Genomic DNA, 16,110 nt, shown 5'->3' on the forward strand with positions numbered 1-16,110 from the left:
ATGTAAGATTAATTATATCACAATAATAAATCACGAATATCTGTGCTTACTCAAAATGATATCTATATAATTCTGAAAAGTTCTATTCATGTTCTACTAATGAATACCAGAGATGTTTCAATCTATAATTAATGGTGAAACAAAGAATTTGGACTACCCGTAGGTCTATTATACATGTTCTATCCATTAAGGTAAGCTGTCATTATAATATCTAGGTTCATTAATAATAGTATGATTAATAATTCACTGCTTTACTGATATAAAAGCAATTACAGTAATGAAAAATACATATAAAGTTGTATTCACATCACCAATTTTAATACTCATCTCTTAAAGACAACATATTTGTATAACATAAATTTAAATATTACATTTGTATACCCTTTGTAACAGGGGAAAAGGATTCTAAACTCTCGAGGTGTCTACTCATGGGGTGGGACAAAGGTAAGATAAACTATTATATTTTTATACAGCTTAATAGAAGACCAAGTTTTCTGTATTTTCTTAGTACAGTATAAATAACAAAGGATACAACTGACCAATATCATGTAGCAGTGGGACATAGGTGGCAGGATTAATTACTACATTCAGAGCCTAGAATCTCAGAGAAGTATTCTGTCACAGTTTCCTTACACCAAGGAGAAGGTAATTATTGTTTAAAAAGCTTTATTTACAAAGGGATAACACATACCATAAAATCTACCCATTGTAAGTGTACTGTTCAATGATTTTTTAAAAGTTAATTTCTAAGTTTGTGCAATTATCACCACAATGCACTTTGTAACATTTTCATCACCACAAAAACTTGCCTTGTGCCAATTTACAGTTAATCCCCACTCCTATATGCTTCTTTGCTTATTGCATAGGCTGCAATCTCCAATATAATGTTAACAGGAGTGGTGAGATTGGAGAACATTCTAGCCTTCCTGATCTTAGGAGGAAAGCCTTCGGTCTTTCAACATTAAGTATGATGCACACTATGGGATTTTTTGATAGACCATATTTATCATTTTGTACAAATTCCCTTCTGTTTCTAGTCAGTTGAGAGTTTTTAATCATGAATGTGTGTTAGACTTTTCAAATGCTTTTTCTGTATCTATTAAGATGATCATATGGTTTTTGTCCTTTATTCTATGAAACTGGTACATAACATTTATTGATTTCTCAGATTTAAACCAATCTGCATTCCTGTGATAAAACCTAGATGATCATTCTATAATTCTTTTTATATATTGCTGGATTTCGTTTGCTAATATATTGTAAAGGATTTTTGCATATCTATTCATTAGAGATATTGGTCTATAGATTTTTGTTGTCTGTTTTTTTGTGATGTCTTTGCCTGGTATTGGTGTTAGGGTGATATAACCTCACAGAATGAGTTGGGAAGTGTTTCCTCTTCTTCTATCCTCCAGATGAGTTTGTGAAGGATTGAATTTATTTCTATTTTAAATGTGTGATAAGATTCACCAGTAAAGACATCTAGGCCTTGGCTTTTCTTTGTGGGAAGATTTTTAAATTACTAATTCAATTTCTTTACTTGTTATGGGTTTATTCAGAATTTAAGTTATTCTTGAGTCAGTTTTGATAATTCTCTCTAGGAATTTTTCCCTCTCATCTAAGTTGTCTCATTTGTTGGCTAAAATTGTTCATGATATTCCCTTCTAATCCTTTTAATTAATATATGGCCAGTAGGGATGTCCCTACTTTCATTTCTGATTTTGGTAATTTATGTCATCTCTTTTTTTATGGTTAGGCTAAAGTCTGTCAATTCTATTGATCTTTTCAAAGAATCAACTTTTGTTTCATTGATCTTTTGTTTGTTTGCTTTTCATTGATTTCTGCTCTAATTTTCATTATTCATTTTTTTCTACTTGCTTTGCATTTAACTTGCTCTTTTTTTTTTTTTTCTAGTTTCTAAAGGTAGAAGCTTAGGTTATTGATCTGAGGCATTTCTGTCTTTCTGATATAGGTACATAAAGCTATAAGTTTTCTCCTAAGCACTACTTTAGCTGCATCCCATAAATTTTGACATGTTATAACTCTGTTGAGTACAGAAACCCAAATCACTATCCTTCCCAGTCCCATGAGAGGAGGAGTGGCCAAAAAGCACCAAGGACTACATTGTAGAGCTGCAGCAGCATGTGTGGGAACAAAAAGAAAGGAGCTGCCAAGCCCAGGTATTCTTTAGGTGCTTGGAGGGACATAGGGGAGGAACTGGCACAGAATCTGGAGCAAGAAACCAAAGGAGAAAAAAAGCCACTCCAACCATCCCCTGTGGCCTAAACTTTCCCTCTCCCCTGTTCTTCACCAAGCTTCTAACTTGCAGGATAAGATGATCTCCTGGTAGCTGTTCTAACCCTTCATAAACAGGTGCTAAATTCCTTAGTTAATGCTCCTGTGAGAAAAAAAATAAATAAATGCCTGAATTCAGTGATAGGGTTGGGGAAAACACTAAAACGACATGTGGGTAGAACCTTTGGGCTTATTCAACCTATTGTATGGCTTATAACTGGTATTGATGTGTATATGCTTATACTCTAAGTAGGCATAAAATGTCAGAATATTCCAGATCAAGAAGAGCTACAGGTAGAAAAGTGATAGAAGGATTAACTCTCCTGCCATTTGCTATTAGTGGTAGGTCAGGATTTAGTACAAGTGTCTCTAGTGGTTAAATGACAGAAGCCTCACACCTAAACCAGAACCAGAAGACGTAGCCCATAAACTGCAACAAAACCGAAGGGCCTGTTTGCCAGGGAGAGCTTGTTGATACTGTATGGACACATTCACAATATTCAACCCTCTGGCATCAAAAACTGCTCTTGCTAAATGCAATGGACACTTTTTAGTCTACATCTTACTGGTTCCTCTTCAGATCTGAACTTCTTTAAATACTTTTATCCTTTGACATCACATTTTCCTGCATGTATTTTTTGAGCCACTCCTGTTTTTGTTTTTGTTTCATTTTGTTTTTCTGAAGGGGGATGTGTTCTGTTTCATTTACCCGATGTTTAAATGTTATGGTTCCTCAGGATGCAGCCCTACTTCCTCTTGCCTGTCCTACAGTCTCTCCCCAGATAAGCTTATTCCTCTCTTGGCTTCAAATTTCATCTAAATGGTAGTGATTCCCAAGTACTACATCTTTCTTTTGAGCTCTAGACATACATCTTTATATCTAACTTTGATGTGGATTAAGGCTGCCCCAGCTAGAGAAGCCCAAGGTGATCTGGCCTACATGCCAAACTATATGACCCAGTGGAGTTTTTTATGATATGAATTAGGGCTGCCCCAGGCAGAGAAGCCCAGGGCATCCTCACCTACATGCCGATCTATATGGCCAGATTCATATCTAAAAGTTATATGACCGCACAATAACCAGACCCCATCTGCACTGAAATCATTTAATGACTTTTTACATCATCTTTTCTTTTTCCAGTAAAAATAAGTCACATACCCATGCCTTATAAAATTAGCCCTAACCCTCAACTCAGGGCAGCAGCAGGAGCTCTGACTGCCCATGGGTCCTGTTCCCATGCAGCAGCAGCAACAGCTCTTCACTGCCCATGGGTCCTGTCCCCATGCCTGCAGCTCTTCACTGCCCATGGGTCCTGTCCCCATGCTATTCCATACTATTCTCTAAATAAAAGAGCACTATTGCCAGACCTTGAGAGTCCAAGAAATCTTTCTTTCGACTCCTCGGCTCACTGACCCCTCATCAACTTCCTATTCGACATTTCAGTCTGGACATCTTTCAGGGGTTTCAATTTCAATAGATCTGAAACTAAACTTCTCACTTTCTGTCCATATGCAAATTCCTCCCCACAATCCCAACCCTAACCACGGCGGAGATGGAGGGGAATATATACAACTACTCCTTCTCCAGCATTCCCAACCTCAGTAAATGTCACTGAACAGCTCAAGCTGAAACTTGGGGAGACACACTGGACACCTCTCTCTCTTATTATCCCCCAAATCTAACTAATCTCCAACTCACATAAATGATATTTTCTCAAAATCTGTAAACAAGGATGTCTCTCTTCAATGACACTATCACCATCACATATCACCTGGATCTCTAGAATAAGCTCCTAACTGTCTCAAAACTAACACCCTCTTCCTAAGATCACTAAGTTCCAAAGATGCTTGCCCTTCAACGTTTCTTAAAACACGGAAGCTCGGTTTTGTTTCAGGGCCTTTGCATATGCTATTCCCTCTGTCAAAGGTTAACTGATTCTGTTCCTTCAAATCAAAACTTAAAAGTCACATAGGAAGACATTTCTGACCACCTTATCTAAAGCACCTCGTCTTCATCCACTAACCCCTATCACAACACCTTAATTATATCCTTCCTGTCACTTACGCGATTATTTATTTTGTTTACATATTTGTTTAAACATGTGTGGGCAAGATGATATCTATCTTGTACGTTGCTGGGTGACTGATAATAAGTGCTGAAGATCTATTAAAGGGACTGATTTAATGAATTAAGACTTTTAGCTTTCATTAACTGTGAGAAAACATTACAAAGAGTTCTCAAGTATGATAGATACTGGGTGATGAATAAAACTTTTCATAAATAAAGAGATAATCAGGAGAAAAAAAGACGTTTTTATTAAGATAAGAAAATCTACTATGCCATTCTGAGTTCCTTCTATCTGAACCCTGCAACTCCTCATTGAATTACAAAATTACCTAATCAAAATCCTTACTGGCATTGGAAAGCAACTATTGCTTATAAGCCAGAAAGGCCAATTTATGTGCCCTGTTTTCATAAAAGTTGTAATCTGTGGTAGTTTTAAAATAAGTCCACAAATTCTTTGATACCTTCTCCTCAGGAAGTGGAGCTTGATTCCCCTACCCTGGAGCCTGGGCTGTGTTTAAAGACTCACTTGTAACAAATACAAGGCAGCAGAAATGATGGAATGTGACTATAACGCGGAGGTCATAAAAAGACATTGGGGCTTCTGCCTAATTCTCTTGGGTCATTTGCTCTAGGGCAAGCCAGCTCCAAGGTCCTGTAGATATTCAAGCAGTCTATGGAGAGGCAGACATGGTAAGGAACTGAGTCCTGCTGCCAAGAGGCATGTAAGTCTTCCAGCCCCAGGATGACTGTAGCTTCTATTAACATCTTGACTGTTGTTTGTGTATTCTATTTTAATTGCATTTGTAATAAAATATTATCTGAAGAAAATGAAGTAAACACTAATCAAAAACAGCTCAAATCAGTACAAAATTAGGTACGCTAAAAGTAAACTGTAAGATTCTACGGCTAACATGTTTCGATCAATAGAAAAATCCCAGTGTTCACTCTCTCCCCAGTCCTTCAATTAGTTAACTAAATTGTATTGATGACAAGTCGATACCTAATATGAAAGAAAATAATTAATGATGGTGCTAAACTGACCAGCACACAGGAAAGATATGCGTACCCCTACACTCTCCCAATTCCCTATACCATGAGACATATGTTGGCATTTTAACATTCCTCTCAGGTAGCTATTAAGTTACTTTAACCAATATAAATACTGATTATTAAGTTCATATGTATACAAAAATTAATATTTGAATTCTGATTTACCAGAGGTTAAAGATAAAAGTTTTTAATTAAATATATTTTGGTTACTAAATCCTTAACATATGGATTTGACATTTATACTAATAAAGAAAAAAATTACAAGAAATATGATGTAATAAAGCAAAGTCTAATCATTTTTATCAAAGTGATAAACAATTTTAATCTGATTTATCATACACATTAAGCAATAATAGTGCATACGTAAATGAGTATGCATAAACACTTTTGTAATTTAGATATTTTAAATGTAGTTTATTATTTAATGTTTATTGAGATAAAAATTTAACATAATAACATTTACCAAACTTAAGTGCACAGTTTAATAAAGTTTAAATATACATATTTCTGTAACCACCATCACAGTCAAGACACATTCCAAAAAGTTCCCTTGTATCCCTTTGCAGCCAATTCCTTTGTCCCAATCCCTGGACCCTGTCAACCAATGATCTGCTTTCTGTCACTATACTGTTTTGCTTTTTCAATAATTTCATATAAATAGAATCATATCCCATGGCTATGATGTAAGTAGTCCACGGTGCCTAATTTCCTTTACTTAGCATAATGCTTTTGAGATTCATCTATGTTCTTGCATGTATCAGTAGTCAATTTTTTTTCATTTCTGAGTAGTATTTCATTGTGTGGATGCAGATCAACCTGTTTATCCATTTACAGTTGATGGATGTCAGAAACATTTCCAGTTTGGGACTATTATGAATAACACTGCTATTAATATTTGCTTAAAAGTGGATGTGTGTATGTCTATTTTTATTATTCTTAATAAACACCTAGGAGTGAAATTAATAGGACATAAATTAAGTAGATATTTAACTTTATAAGAAGACTGGCAAATTGTATTCCAAAGTGACTATACTAATTTGCATTCCTACTAGCATGGTTCAAGAGTTCCTGTTTACATTCTTTATCTTTTTCTGTTTTTGAAAATCAGGTTTATTGAAGAATAGTTTACATAGCATAAAATTCATCCTTTTTAGGTGTACAAGTTTTGCAAAACAAATACAGTTGTGTAATACACAATAATCAACGTATGCAATATTTCCATGATATCAAAGGTATCCTCCTTTATAATTAATCCCCCTTTCTTGACCCACAGCCCCTTGCTACCAGTGATCTGATTTCTGTTCAAATAGTTTTGTTTTTTCCAAAATGTCATATAAACGGAATCATATAGTATGCAATCTTTTGCGTTGGCTTCTTACACCTAGCATAATACTTTTAAAATTCATCCATGTTGTTCCATGTATCAATAGTTCTTTCTTTTTTATCACTGAGTAGTATATTCTAGTGTATGGACATATCACAACTTGTTGATTCACTAATTGATGATCATCTTGACTATTTCCAATTATTTTATAATTATGAATATAGCTGCTACAAATATTCATGAATAGATCATTGCATGAATATAATTTTTCCATTTCTCTCGGGTAAATGCCTTCAAATGAGACTGTTGGGATGTATGATATGTGTATGGTTAATTTCATATGAAACTATTTCCAAAGTAGCCATATCACTTTACTTTCCCATCAGCAACCTGTGAAGTTCCAATTACTCTGCATCCTTACTAGCTCTTGGTATTGTCAGTTTTTAAAAAGTCATTCTAATCGGTGTCCTATGGGATCACACTGTGGTTTTAATGGGCGTTTCTCAGATGACTAATGATGTTCGGCATCTTTTCATGTGTTTGCTACTTGTATCTATTTTTTGTTGAAGTGTCTATTCAAATCTTCTGATTATATTGTTAACCAGGTTGTTTGTCTTGTTATTAACGTTAGTTTCTTATATATCCTGGATATGAGTCCTCCATCACAAATGAGTTGTGCAAATATTTTAACTGAATCTGTAGTAATTCCTTTTATTTTCTTAAGAGTGTCTTTCAAAAGCAAATGTTTTTAACTTTGAAGGCCAATTAATGAATTTTTTTTGAGTCTTATCTAAGAAATCTTTGCCTAACGAGAACACAACAATTTTTCTCCTACATTTTCTTTAGGAAGTTTAACTTTTAGCACTTATGTTTAGGTTATGTTACTTTTTCTTTTTCTATGTTAAATTTTGAGTTAATCTGTAGGTGAAGAAAGGGGTGAGTTATTTTGTGTTTGTGCATGCATATCCAATTGTTGACCACCATTTGTTGAAAAAACTATCTTTCCACATGGACATATCTTGATGCATTTGTTGAAAATTAAACTGGCCATTTATGTGTGTGTCTGTTTCTGGACACTATTCTAGTCTATTGATCTATAAGTCTACTTTACACAAATACCAAACTATACTAATCGATGTAACTTTATATTAAGTTTTGAAATCAGTCAGTAAAAGTCCTCCAATTTTGGGGCTGGCCCTGTGGCCGAGTGGTTAAGTTCGTGTGCTCCGCTGCAGGCGGCCCAGTGTTTCGTCAGTTCGAATCCTGGCCGCGGACATGGCACTGCTCATCAGACCACGCTGAGGCAGCGTCCCACATGCCACAACTAGAAGAACCCACAACGAAGAATACACAACTATGTACCGGGGGCCTTTGGGGAGAAAAAGGAAAAAATAAAATCTTTAAAAAAAAAAACGAAAAGTCCTCCAATTTTGTTTTTCTTTTTCAAAATTGTTTTAGCTATTCTAGATATTTATATTTCCACTTAAATTTTAGAATCAGCTTGTCAATTTCTCCAAAAGAACCTAGAAGATTTTGGATAGGGGTGCTTTGAACCTATAGATCAATTTTGGAGAGAACTGATATCTTAATAATATTGAGTCTTCCAGTTCCTGAATATGGTATAGTACAACTTTCCATTTTTAGGTTTCTTTAATTTGCCTAAATAGTGTTTTATAGCTTTCAATCAACAAATCTTATAAATATATTTTCAGATTTATCTATAGGTATTTAATTTTTTGATACTATTTAAATAGTACTTTTAGTTTCAATTTCCAATCATTCATTGGTAGTGTACAAGAATAAAATTCAATCCTGTCTATTGACTCTGTAAGCTAAAAAATAAGTAAACTCATTTATTAATTCTAATGGTATTTTTTTTTTCCTGTAGATTCCTTGGGAATTTGCACATAAACAGTCATGTACATCTACTAATAAAGACAGCTTTATTTCTTCCTTTCCAATCAAGACGGTCTGCAGTTTCCTATTCTGGTAAGGCCTTTATGTGGATTTGGAATTCAGGTGATGCTAGTGTCATAGACTTTGGAAATTTATCCTTCTTTTCTATCTTCTGTAAGATCTGCCTAGAAATGGTATTATTTCTTCATTAAACATTTCATAGAATTTGCCGATAAAACTATTTGATCTATGAACTTTATGTTAGAGGTCTATTAGAAAATCTTTAACTACAAATTTAATTTCCTCTGTAGAGCTATTATTATTAAGATTATCCATTTCTTCATTGTAGTGTATTCAGTGTATTCATTCACTGATAGTTTGTGTCTTTCAAGGAATCTGTCCATTCACATCAGTTGTCTAATTAAGTAGCATAAATTTCTTCATAATGTTTCCTTATTTCCCTTTTAATAATCTGTATGATCTATAGTGATGCCCCCTCTTTCATTCTTGATATTGGCAATTTGTGCCTTCGTTTTTTAATTTTTCTTTTTGAGGAAGATTAGCCCTGAGCTAACATCTGCTGCCAATCATCCTCTTTTTTTTGCTGAGGAAGACTGGCCCTGAGCTACCATCCGTGCCCATCTTCCTCTACTTTATATGTGGGACACCTACCACAGCATGGCTTGACAAGTGGTGCCATGTCTGCACCCAGGATCCAAAACCAGTGAATCCTGGGCCACCAAAGCAGAAGGTGCACACTTAACCACTGCGCCACCAGGCCAGCCCCTGTGCCTTCTTTCTTTTGCTTCATCAGTCTTGTATAGATACTACATTTATTAATCTTTCCAGAGAAACAATTTTTCAGTGCATTGATTTTCTTTTCTTGCTTTTGTTTTCCTTTTCATTGATGCTCTGCCTTTATGATTGTTTTCTTTTTTCAGCTTACTTTGGTTTACATTTGCTCAACTTTTTCTAGTTTTTTCACACAGAAGTTCAGTTGAATCAAAATAAAACAATACACTAATAATCATCATTTACTATGAAACATAAAACACAAAGTCATGCATTTCAAAACAAGTAGAACAAATATTAATGCAGATTATTTTCCACATTTTTCTCATATAAAATAGTACCTGGTTTGAGGCAATCCAAAACTGGTTCCAATACCAACACGAGGTAGATAGTTAACAACTTTCTTTACTGTTGCAGGGTCTGGGAAGTTGAACATTACAGCAACTATGAAAAATATTTTATAAAAATTAGAACATAATATGATTTCCTTTCTGGAAAACTGACTTCTTGGTCCTGTAAAATATTTGCTCCTGGTTCAGGTATCTATTAAATACAATTCTTACCATATTACTTTTATTACAGCATTTATCAAGGTTTAGGATTAGCATGCCAGAGGTGAAATTCATTTTACTTATAAACTCCTTTACCATAGTGAGTGCCTTCTGTAAATACTGTCAAAAGTTCTAACAATTGCTTTTACATTAATGTGACATGAAGTTGAGATTACCTAGCTACAACTCTGAAGTTACAAAATGGAATTTTGGCAAGTTAAATATATACCTATGAATTTCTATTAGGAACTAATTAAAAATTTAAGTGTATATAGTTAACAATCTAACACCAGAAAGCCTAAAGTTGTAGCTACTAACCTGTCAGTTATGTTTATTTCCAATGATGACCAGTTTAAAAAATATTCTCTTTACAATGTCTATATGTTTATACTTTATATGTATTCCCTAAAGCACACTATTTTTTATAAAGGGGAAAAAATGTGTGCATGGAATGTATATTATTATGTGCAGATTTTTTAAATGACAACTTGTAGATTATAGAAAGAGAAAATAAGAAAATTTCAACCTATACATACAACTCCTATATACAAGGAGTAGGTAAAGTAAGTCACTAGGTTTTATACATTCTCCCTCCTATGTCTCCAATTGTACCCATCGATGCTTTTCCTTCAAGTTCACCTTGTCTCCCATTCTTGTCTTAATGAATTTCACCAAGTTACATTCTAAACCCACAAATTGAATTTCAGTTCTTTCAAGAATGATGTAATACAAAGCAACCAGGACAGTTTAGTACCATTTTCTGATGGCTCCTTTATAAGTGGCAATAGATCAGACAAAAGATAAATAAATGTATGAATCATTTGATTACCCTCTCACCTCTCCAAATGCGGCCACCTTCCAGGAGTTTAAGCATCAGTGCAATGTTGAGGATATCAAAATTCCACAACTTATTAAATGGTTAGTTATTCCTCATATTTATAAAGGTTTTCACCAATTTGTAATATGGCCAGAAAAATAAAACTACTACAAATAATTCCAAGAATGACCAAGGAGGGAAAAACCATGAAGATGCACTTAGTTCAAAAAGAGGTCAGTAGGACAGAAGGTGGACTATAAAATACTATCTAAATGGAAACAATATGGCATGTTTAAAAATGAAATCTTAAAGAGATGGAGGTTAGCTTTGTAACAATATACTTCTGCGGCATATTACCTCTGTTTGCCATAAAGATCTCCAGGGCTGTACTTTGCAAAAGATAACGACGAGAAAAGATTGATCTTATCTCTGTGAACAGCCATTTTCCATGCAGCCCTTCTGTATAGGCCAGAATCTAGTTGAGGAAAAAAACAATCCCAAGTAAGTAACAATAGTAGAAATTTCGTTTTTGTTTTTTTTTCCCCTCCAATTAAAACAGAAAATACTCTATTAAGAAAAATAATTTCTAAGAATAGAATGAACAGTTATTGAAACAATTTGGAGGGAGACTAAGAAAATAGATTGCAATTTGTGGGAAAAAAGCTTAAATGAAAAAGCAGAGTAAAATTGTAAAACATCTGTTTATAAATATACTTGGGGACTTTCTAAAGCAATGATGTAACCTATTTCTTTTTAGGAAATACATATTGCATTATTTATTGATTCATTTTTGAGTCATATTATGGCAAGTAAAGTTTTAGGTAAAACCTTAAAAAGGCAGACTTCAAAAAAATGTCATACATGCTTACAGATCACATATACAACTCAGGCTCATATAATATGATTGTAATGTACACAAAAGTATTTTTTATATACTTTAAAAAACATATTTAAGTTCATAAATTTAAAAAATCATACTTTTAAGGTCACTGTTAAGACAACAGTCACTCACTCAGAAAGCATGAAGACTCAGTGTATAAGAGGTTAAGTATCATTTTGTCAGCTAGGCTAAACAGAAACCTGCAAATGAGCTCAGCATAATCTCTCTATGGAGTAGGTGGTTTCCAGAGTAACTTGTTACGATTCTTGTCAACCCATGTGACAGATGCAGTAGTTTAGAATGCTTTGCTAACTCAAAGTAATCCTGTCTTTAGTCCTCAACCAGCTCGTTGCTTTGTTTTTTAAAAAGTTCATTTGAAAAGCTTAATCATTAAGGTGTTAAAGGGAAACCAGATTTGGAATTTCTCTACACCAGTACTTCACATAATATTAATTAAAAAGATGATATGTATCTGCTATCAAAACCTGATGAAAATCCATGAAAGAAAATTAAGTCAAAAAATTAAGATATATCTCTCAAAAGTAACTGGCACTAAAAAATACAAATAAAATAACATTTGATTATGATACTGTATTGTAGGGACAAAGATGGGATAAGCAAAGAGAAAAAACAATGAATAGTAAGAATAGTTCCTACACAAACTTTGTTCTTTTCTCATTTCCATTTTTCTAGATCTTAACTACAAACAAATCTATATTGCTCAATGTACCCTTATTTAATTCACTAAGTAAGTATTTAGATTTTTCTACAGAAATGTTGCTACATCTGGCACCAGAGGACCTAAAAATGAAAGAATGGGTACAACTCTAAGGCTCAGTGTTTTTTGAAAAACAGAACAAAAATTCAAAGGACCAAACAACTAAGCACACTTTCAGTTTTAAAATTTGTGATAGAAATGAAAAGTTCTCATCACAAGAAAAATAATAGAATTAGTGATAGAGAAATCCTACCAACTTTTTTATACAACCAATACCTGTGTAAGTAAGATCAAGAGAAAGGGACAGGAAAAGAGAGGATAAAAATATGACTATTATCCTCGAGATTTTTTTTTAAAGCAGAGGTTGCCTGTATCCCTTTTTTCTCACCACCAGTACAAGTCTCCAGAGTCTGCAGTGTCCTCCTACTTGGTCTCTCTCCTTCTAGTCTTACCTCTAGAGTCTAGTATGACGACAGGAGCCAAAGAAAATTTTTTTTTAAAATATAAATCGGATCACATCACTTGTATATTTAATACCACCCAGTGGCTTCATATTACATGTATAATAAACTCTGAAGCCATTTATAATTGTCTATACAGCCTGACATCTGGGATTCTCTGACAAGCCCAATTCATTCTTCCTCAGGGCCTTTATCCTTGTTTTCTCCTCTGCTTGGAATGTTCTCCTTCCAAATCTTTGGGCTCACTCTCACATTTAGATTTCTGCTCAAATGCCTCCTCAGAGAAGCCACAGGATCTAAACCCCACTTCCTCCATTACCACCTCATCCCACCCAAATTCATCAGATTTCCTCCATAACACTTATCACTACCTGAAATTAGAGTATTTGCTTGTTTTTCTATTGCCTCTATTCAGCACTAGAATACCAGAATCTAAATTCTATTAGAGCAAAGACATTGAATACATTCTATTTCCATTTTCTAAAACAATGTCTGATACAAAGTAGATCAATGAATCAATGAATGGCAACCTAAGTGCCATATATGGTCCAAATTCATTTTGTTTGGGTCATATGATATTTTAAAATTTCAAGTAGTTGAAAATACTTGAGAAAATGGATATTTACATAAATATTCAGATTTCTGGTTTCTTAGGAAAAACTGGAGTGTCTGTCAAATCTAGACCTATATGCCACATGGTAACAACTGGTATGCACTCTCCATTTTGGCAGTTGGCACTCATTCACTCACTTACCATTGTTTGCGCAGTTTCCATGGCATTTGAGTTTGCCACCCAGGATTTCTCAAATAATAGAGAATCCAATATATGTTCTGTAACATATACAGTCCACTATATCCAACTATTTATAGAGAAAATGAGGCCCAGGCAAGTTAAATACTTAATACAAAGTCCCTTGGGAAGTTAGTGGCAGAGCATGGCCTATACTGAGGCTTTCTAATCCAAAAGTCCAGAGCTTCCATATATATCTCACATTGTCACAGTTCTAAAAAAGAGTTGAAATGTTTGTTAAACCAGAACTCAACTCATCAGAAACTTTAATGAACTACATTTGTTTTCCTACACTTGGGTTATAGGTGAAAGAGGAAAACCAAAAGAAAACAAACAACAAAGGAACCTTTAAGTTCTGTGATATACTAAGACTACTATACACTGATCTGAAAATTCTACCTGTTATATCTATAGAGCTATATAATAAGACCTGTTGCTCACAATGATGACATCAATCATTGCAAGATTTAATTAAAGATTTAATTATGTTCTAGGATAAACCAATTATCAGAAGAAATAAGTACAGTCATGCACCTCACAACAACATTGTGGTCAATGATGCACATATGACAGTACCATAAGATTAGTACCAGGTAGCCTAGGTGTGTAATAGGCTATCCCGTCTGGCTTGGTGTAAATACACTTTATGATGTTTGCACAATGACAAAACTGCCTAATTATGCATTTCTCAGAATGCAATCCTGGCATTGTGACACATGACTGTATGCTAAAATATTGTTACAGTATTTTTAATGTACTGCAATAGTTATCCAATTAATCAAAAAATGCAGTCTATATCCCATTCCTTTAAGCAGTATGGTTATTTAAAAGTCTACTTAAAATTCAGCAAGTAGTATGCTCCTTTAAAATTTCTTTTATTACCAAATGTCAAACATAGTCAAAACTACAGAAAATGACATAAGCCCCATGTACCTACCATTCAATCTTATAAAACCCTAAAATTTTGCCACATTATTGCATATATTTTTAAAATTAATAAAACATTACAGTGTTGAAATTCCCATTAATAACCCTTCCTGATCCCATTTTCCTCTTTCATCAGAGCTAATAACTATCTTTATTTTGAGGTTTATCATTCCCATGTAAGCATTTACGCCATTAGTTCATATACATCCATAAATAATACCCAGATTATTTTTGTATGTTTTCAAACCTGATATAAATGGTGTGCTACTGGAATGTATGACAGAGTGCTTTCAAAGTTAAATATAAGCAGGACTAGTGATGTCTTAAAACTCAGAGAAAGAGAAACAGGAGGAGAGACAAAAAATTGTTAAAAATTGCCAAAGGTATCAAAAATTAAAATCTTACACAAAAAAACTAACCTGTCTTTTAAAAAAAATAGCAAATGAAATTCTATACTTACGGTCAAGGTAGTTAGGGTTTAAAATAGAAACAAAGAATCTCTTAACTAACAGAATTAGTGGCTGAAATTGATATACTAACATTTCTTTAAAGTATTTATTAGGAAAAGGTGTCAGTACTGAAAAGCAGCTGAGGCCGAGCTAAGCAAGAGGTTTATTTCTTAGTGGAATAGTATACTCCTGGTCCGAGGCTTCACTTCAAAGTCTCTAGAGTTCAATTAAAACTGGATTAGGTAGAAGCAGACCCTTCTTTGGGACTTTCTGTTCACTGAAACTCTACATACACTGACAGCACCCTAGACAGAGGTCTAGCCCTCCAATGAATCAGTTGCTATGGAAACTGTATCATTACCATTGCTCTGCAGTTATGACCCCAAGTCTAGAACAGCTTGAAAGCTTAAGCCCACAGGATTCTCTTTGAATGTTTACCACGTTGTTTTAATATTGGTGTTATTATTACTAGTGAATGCAACTTTCATTTTTAATAATTCGTTTTCAACAAAGATGGTTTATTAGTTAAATGGTGAGATATGGGAGTCAGAGAGGAAAGAAATAAATCAGTATTTAATTATTTATATATAAAATACATACATATATACACACATACATATATATAAGTACATATATACTATTTCTTTATATTAAAAAAAAGTATCTTCTTTAAAATTTTTATCTCAAAATTGTGCCTTCTGAAAAAGGATATATGTTCCCCAAATAACAAACACATTTCTTTCTTCTACCTTTCAAATAACACACTATGAACACAGGAAAACTTTTTCACCCTGTTGCATTTATTAACTTGAAAGTAAAGCATTTTTCACTTTCCCTTTAACCATTAATTTTGAAAAGTGTATAAATTTATCTAAATAAAACTTTCTTTTGTTTTCTCATCCTCATGAAAGAACAAAAATATAAACCTGCATTTATTGCCCAACTGCATGATAGTCTTATTTACTGAATATCAGGCCTTTTTAAAACGTAGATTTAAAATAGTCTCCAGAAAATAAAGTCATATTTGTTTTACTTAAGAAAAAAGATTTTGTTTTAAAAACTACAAAAACTACCCTCAATAAATTTAATTTTAAA

The 16,110-nt window shown here is 33.7% G+C and overlaps 1 protein-coding gene across 10 annotated transcripts in view; it reads right to left on the reverse strand.

Annotated features, from left to right (window-relative positions):
- The window catches only part of LRBA (LPS responsive beige-like anchor protein), a 705,137-nt gene that overhangs the window by 198,683 nt on the left and 490,344 nt on the right, over positions 1 to 16,110 (reverse strand). For all 10 annotated transcript variants that reach the window (XM_070504873.1, XM_070504881.1, XM_070504880.1 and 7 more), the window contains 2 exons: positions 11,148 to 11,265; positions 9,764 to 9,866 (listed from right to left, as the gene is read on the reverse strand). In XM_070504873.1, the coding sequence (XP_070360974.1) occupies positions 9,764 to 9,866; positions 11,148 to 11,265 (221 nt within the window). The remainder of the gene's footprint in view (positions 1 to 9,763; positions 9,867 to 11,147; positions 11,266 to 16,110) is intronic.

Source organism: Equus asinus, chromosome 3 (assembly GCF_041296235.1).
Source record: "Equus asinus isolate D_3611 breed Donkey chromosome 3, EquAss-T2T_v2, whole genome shotgun sequence".
In the NCBI taxonomy this organism is placed as follows: Eukaryota; Metazoa; Chordata; class Mammalia; order Perissodactyla; family Equidae; genus Equus; species Equus asinus.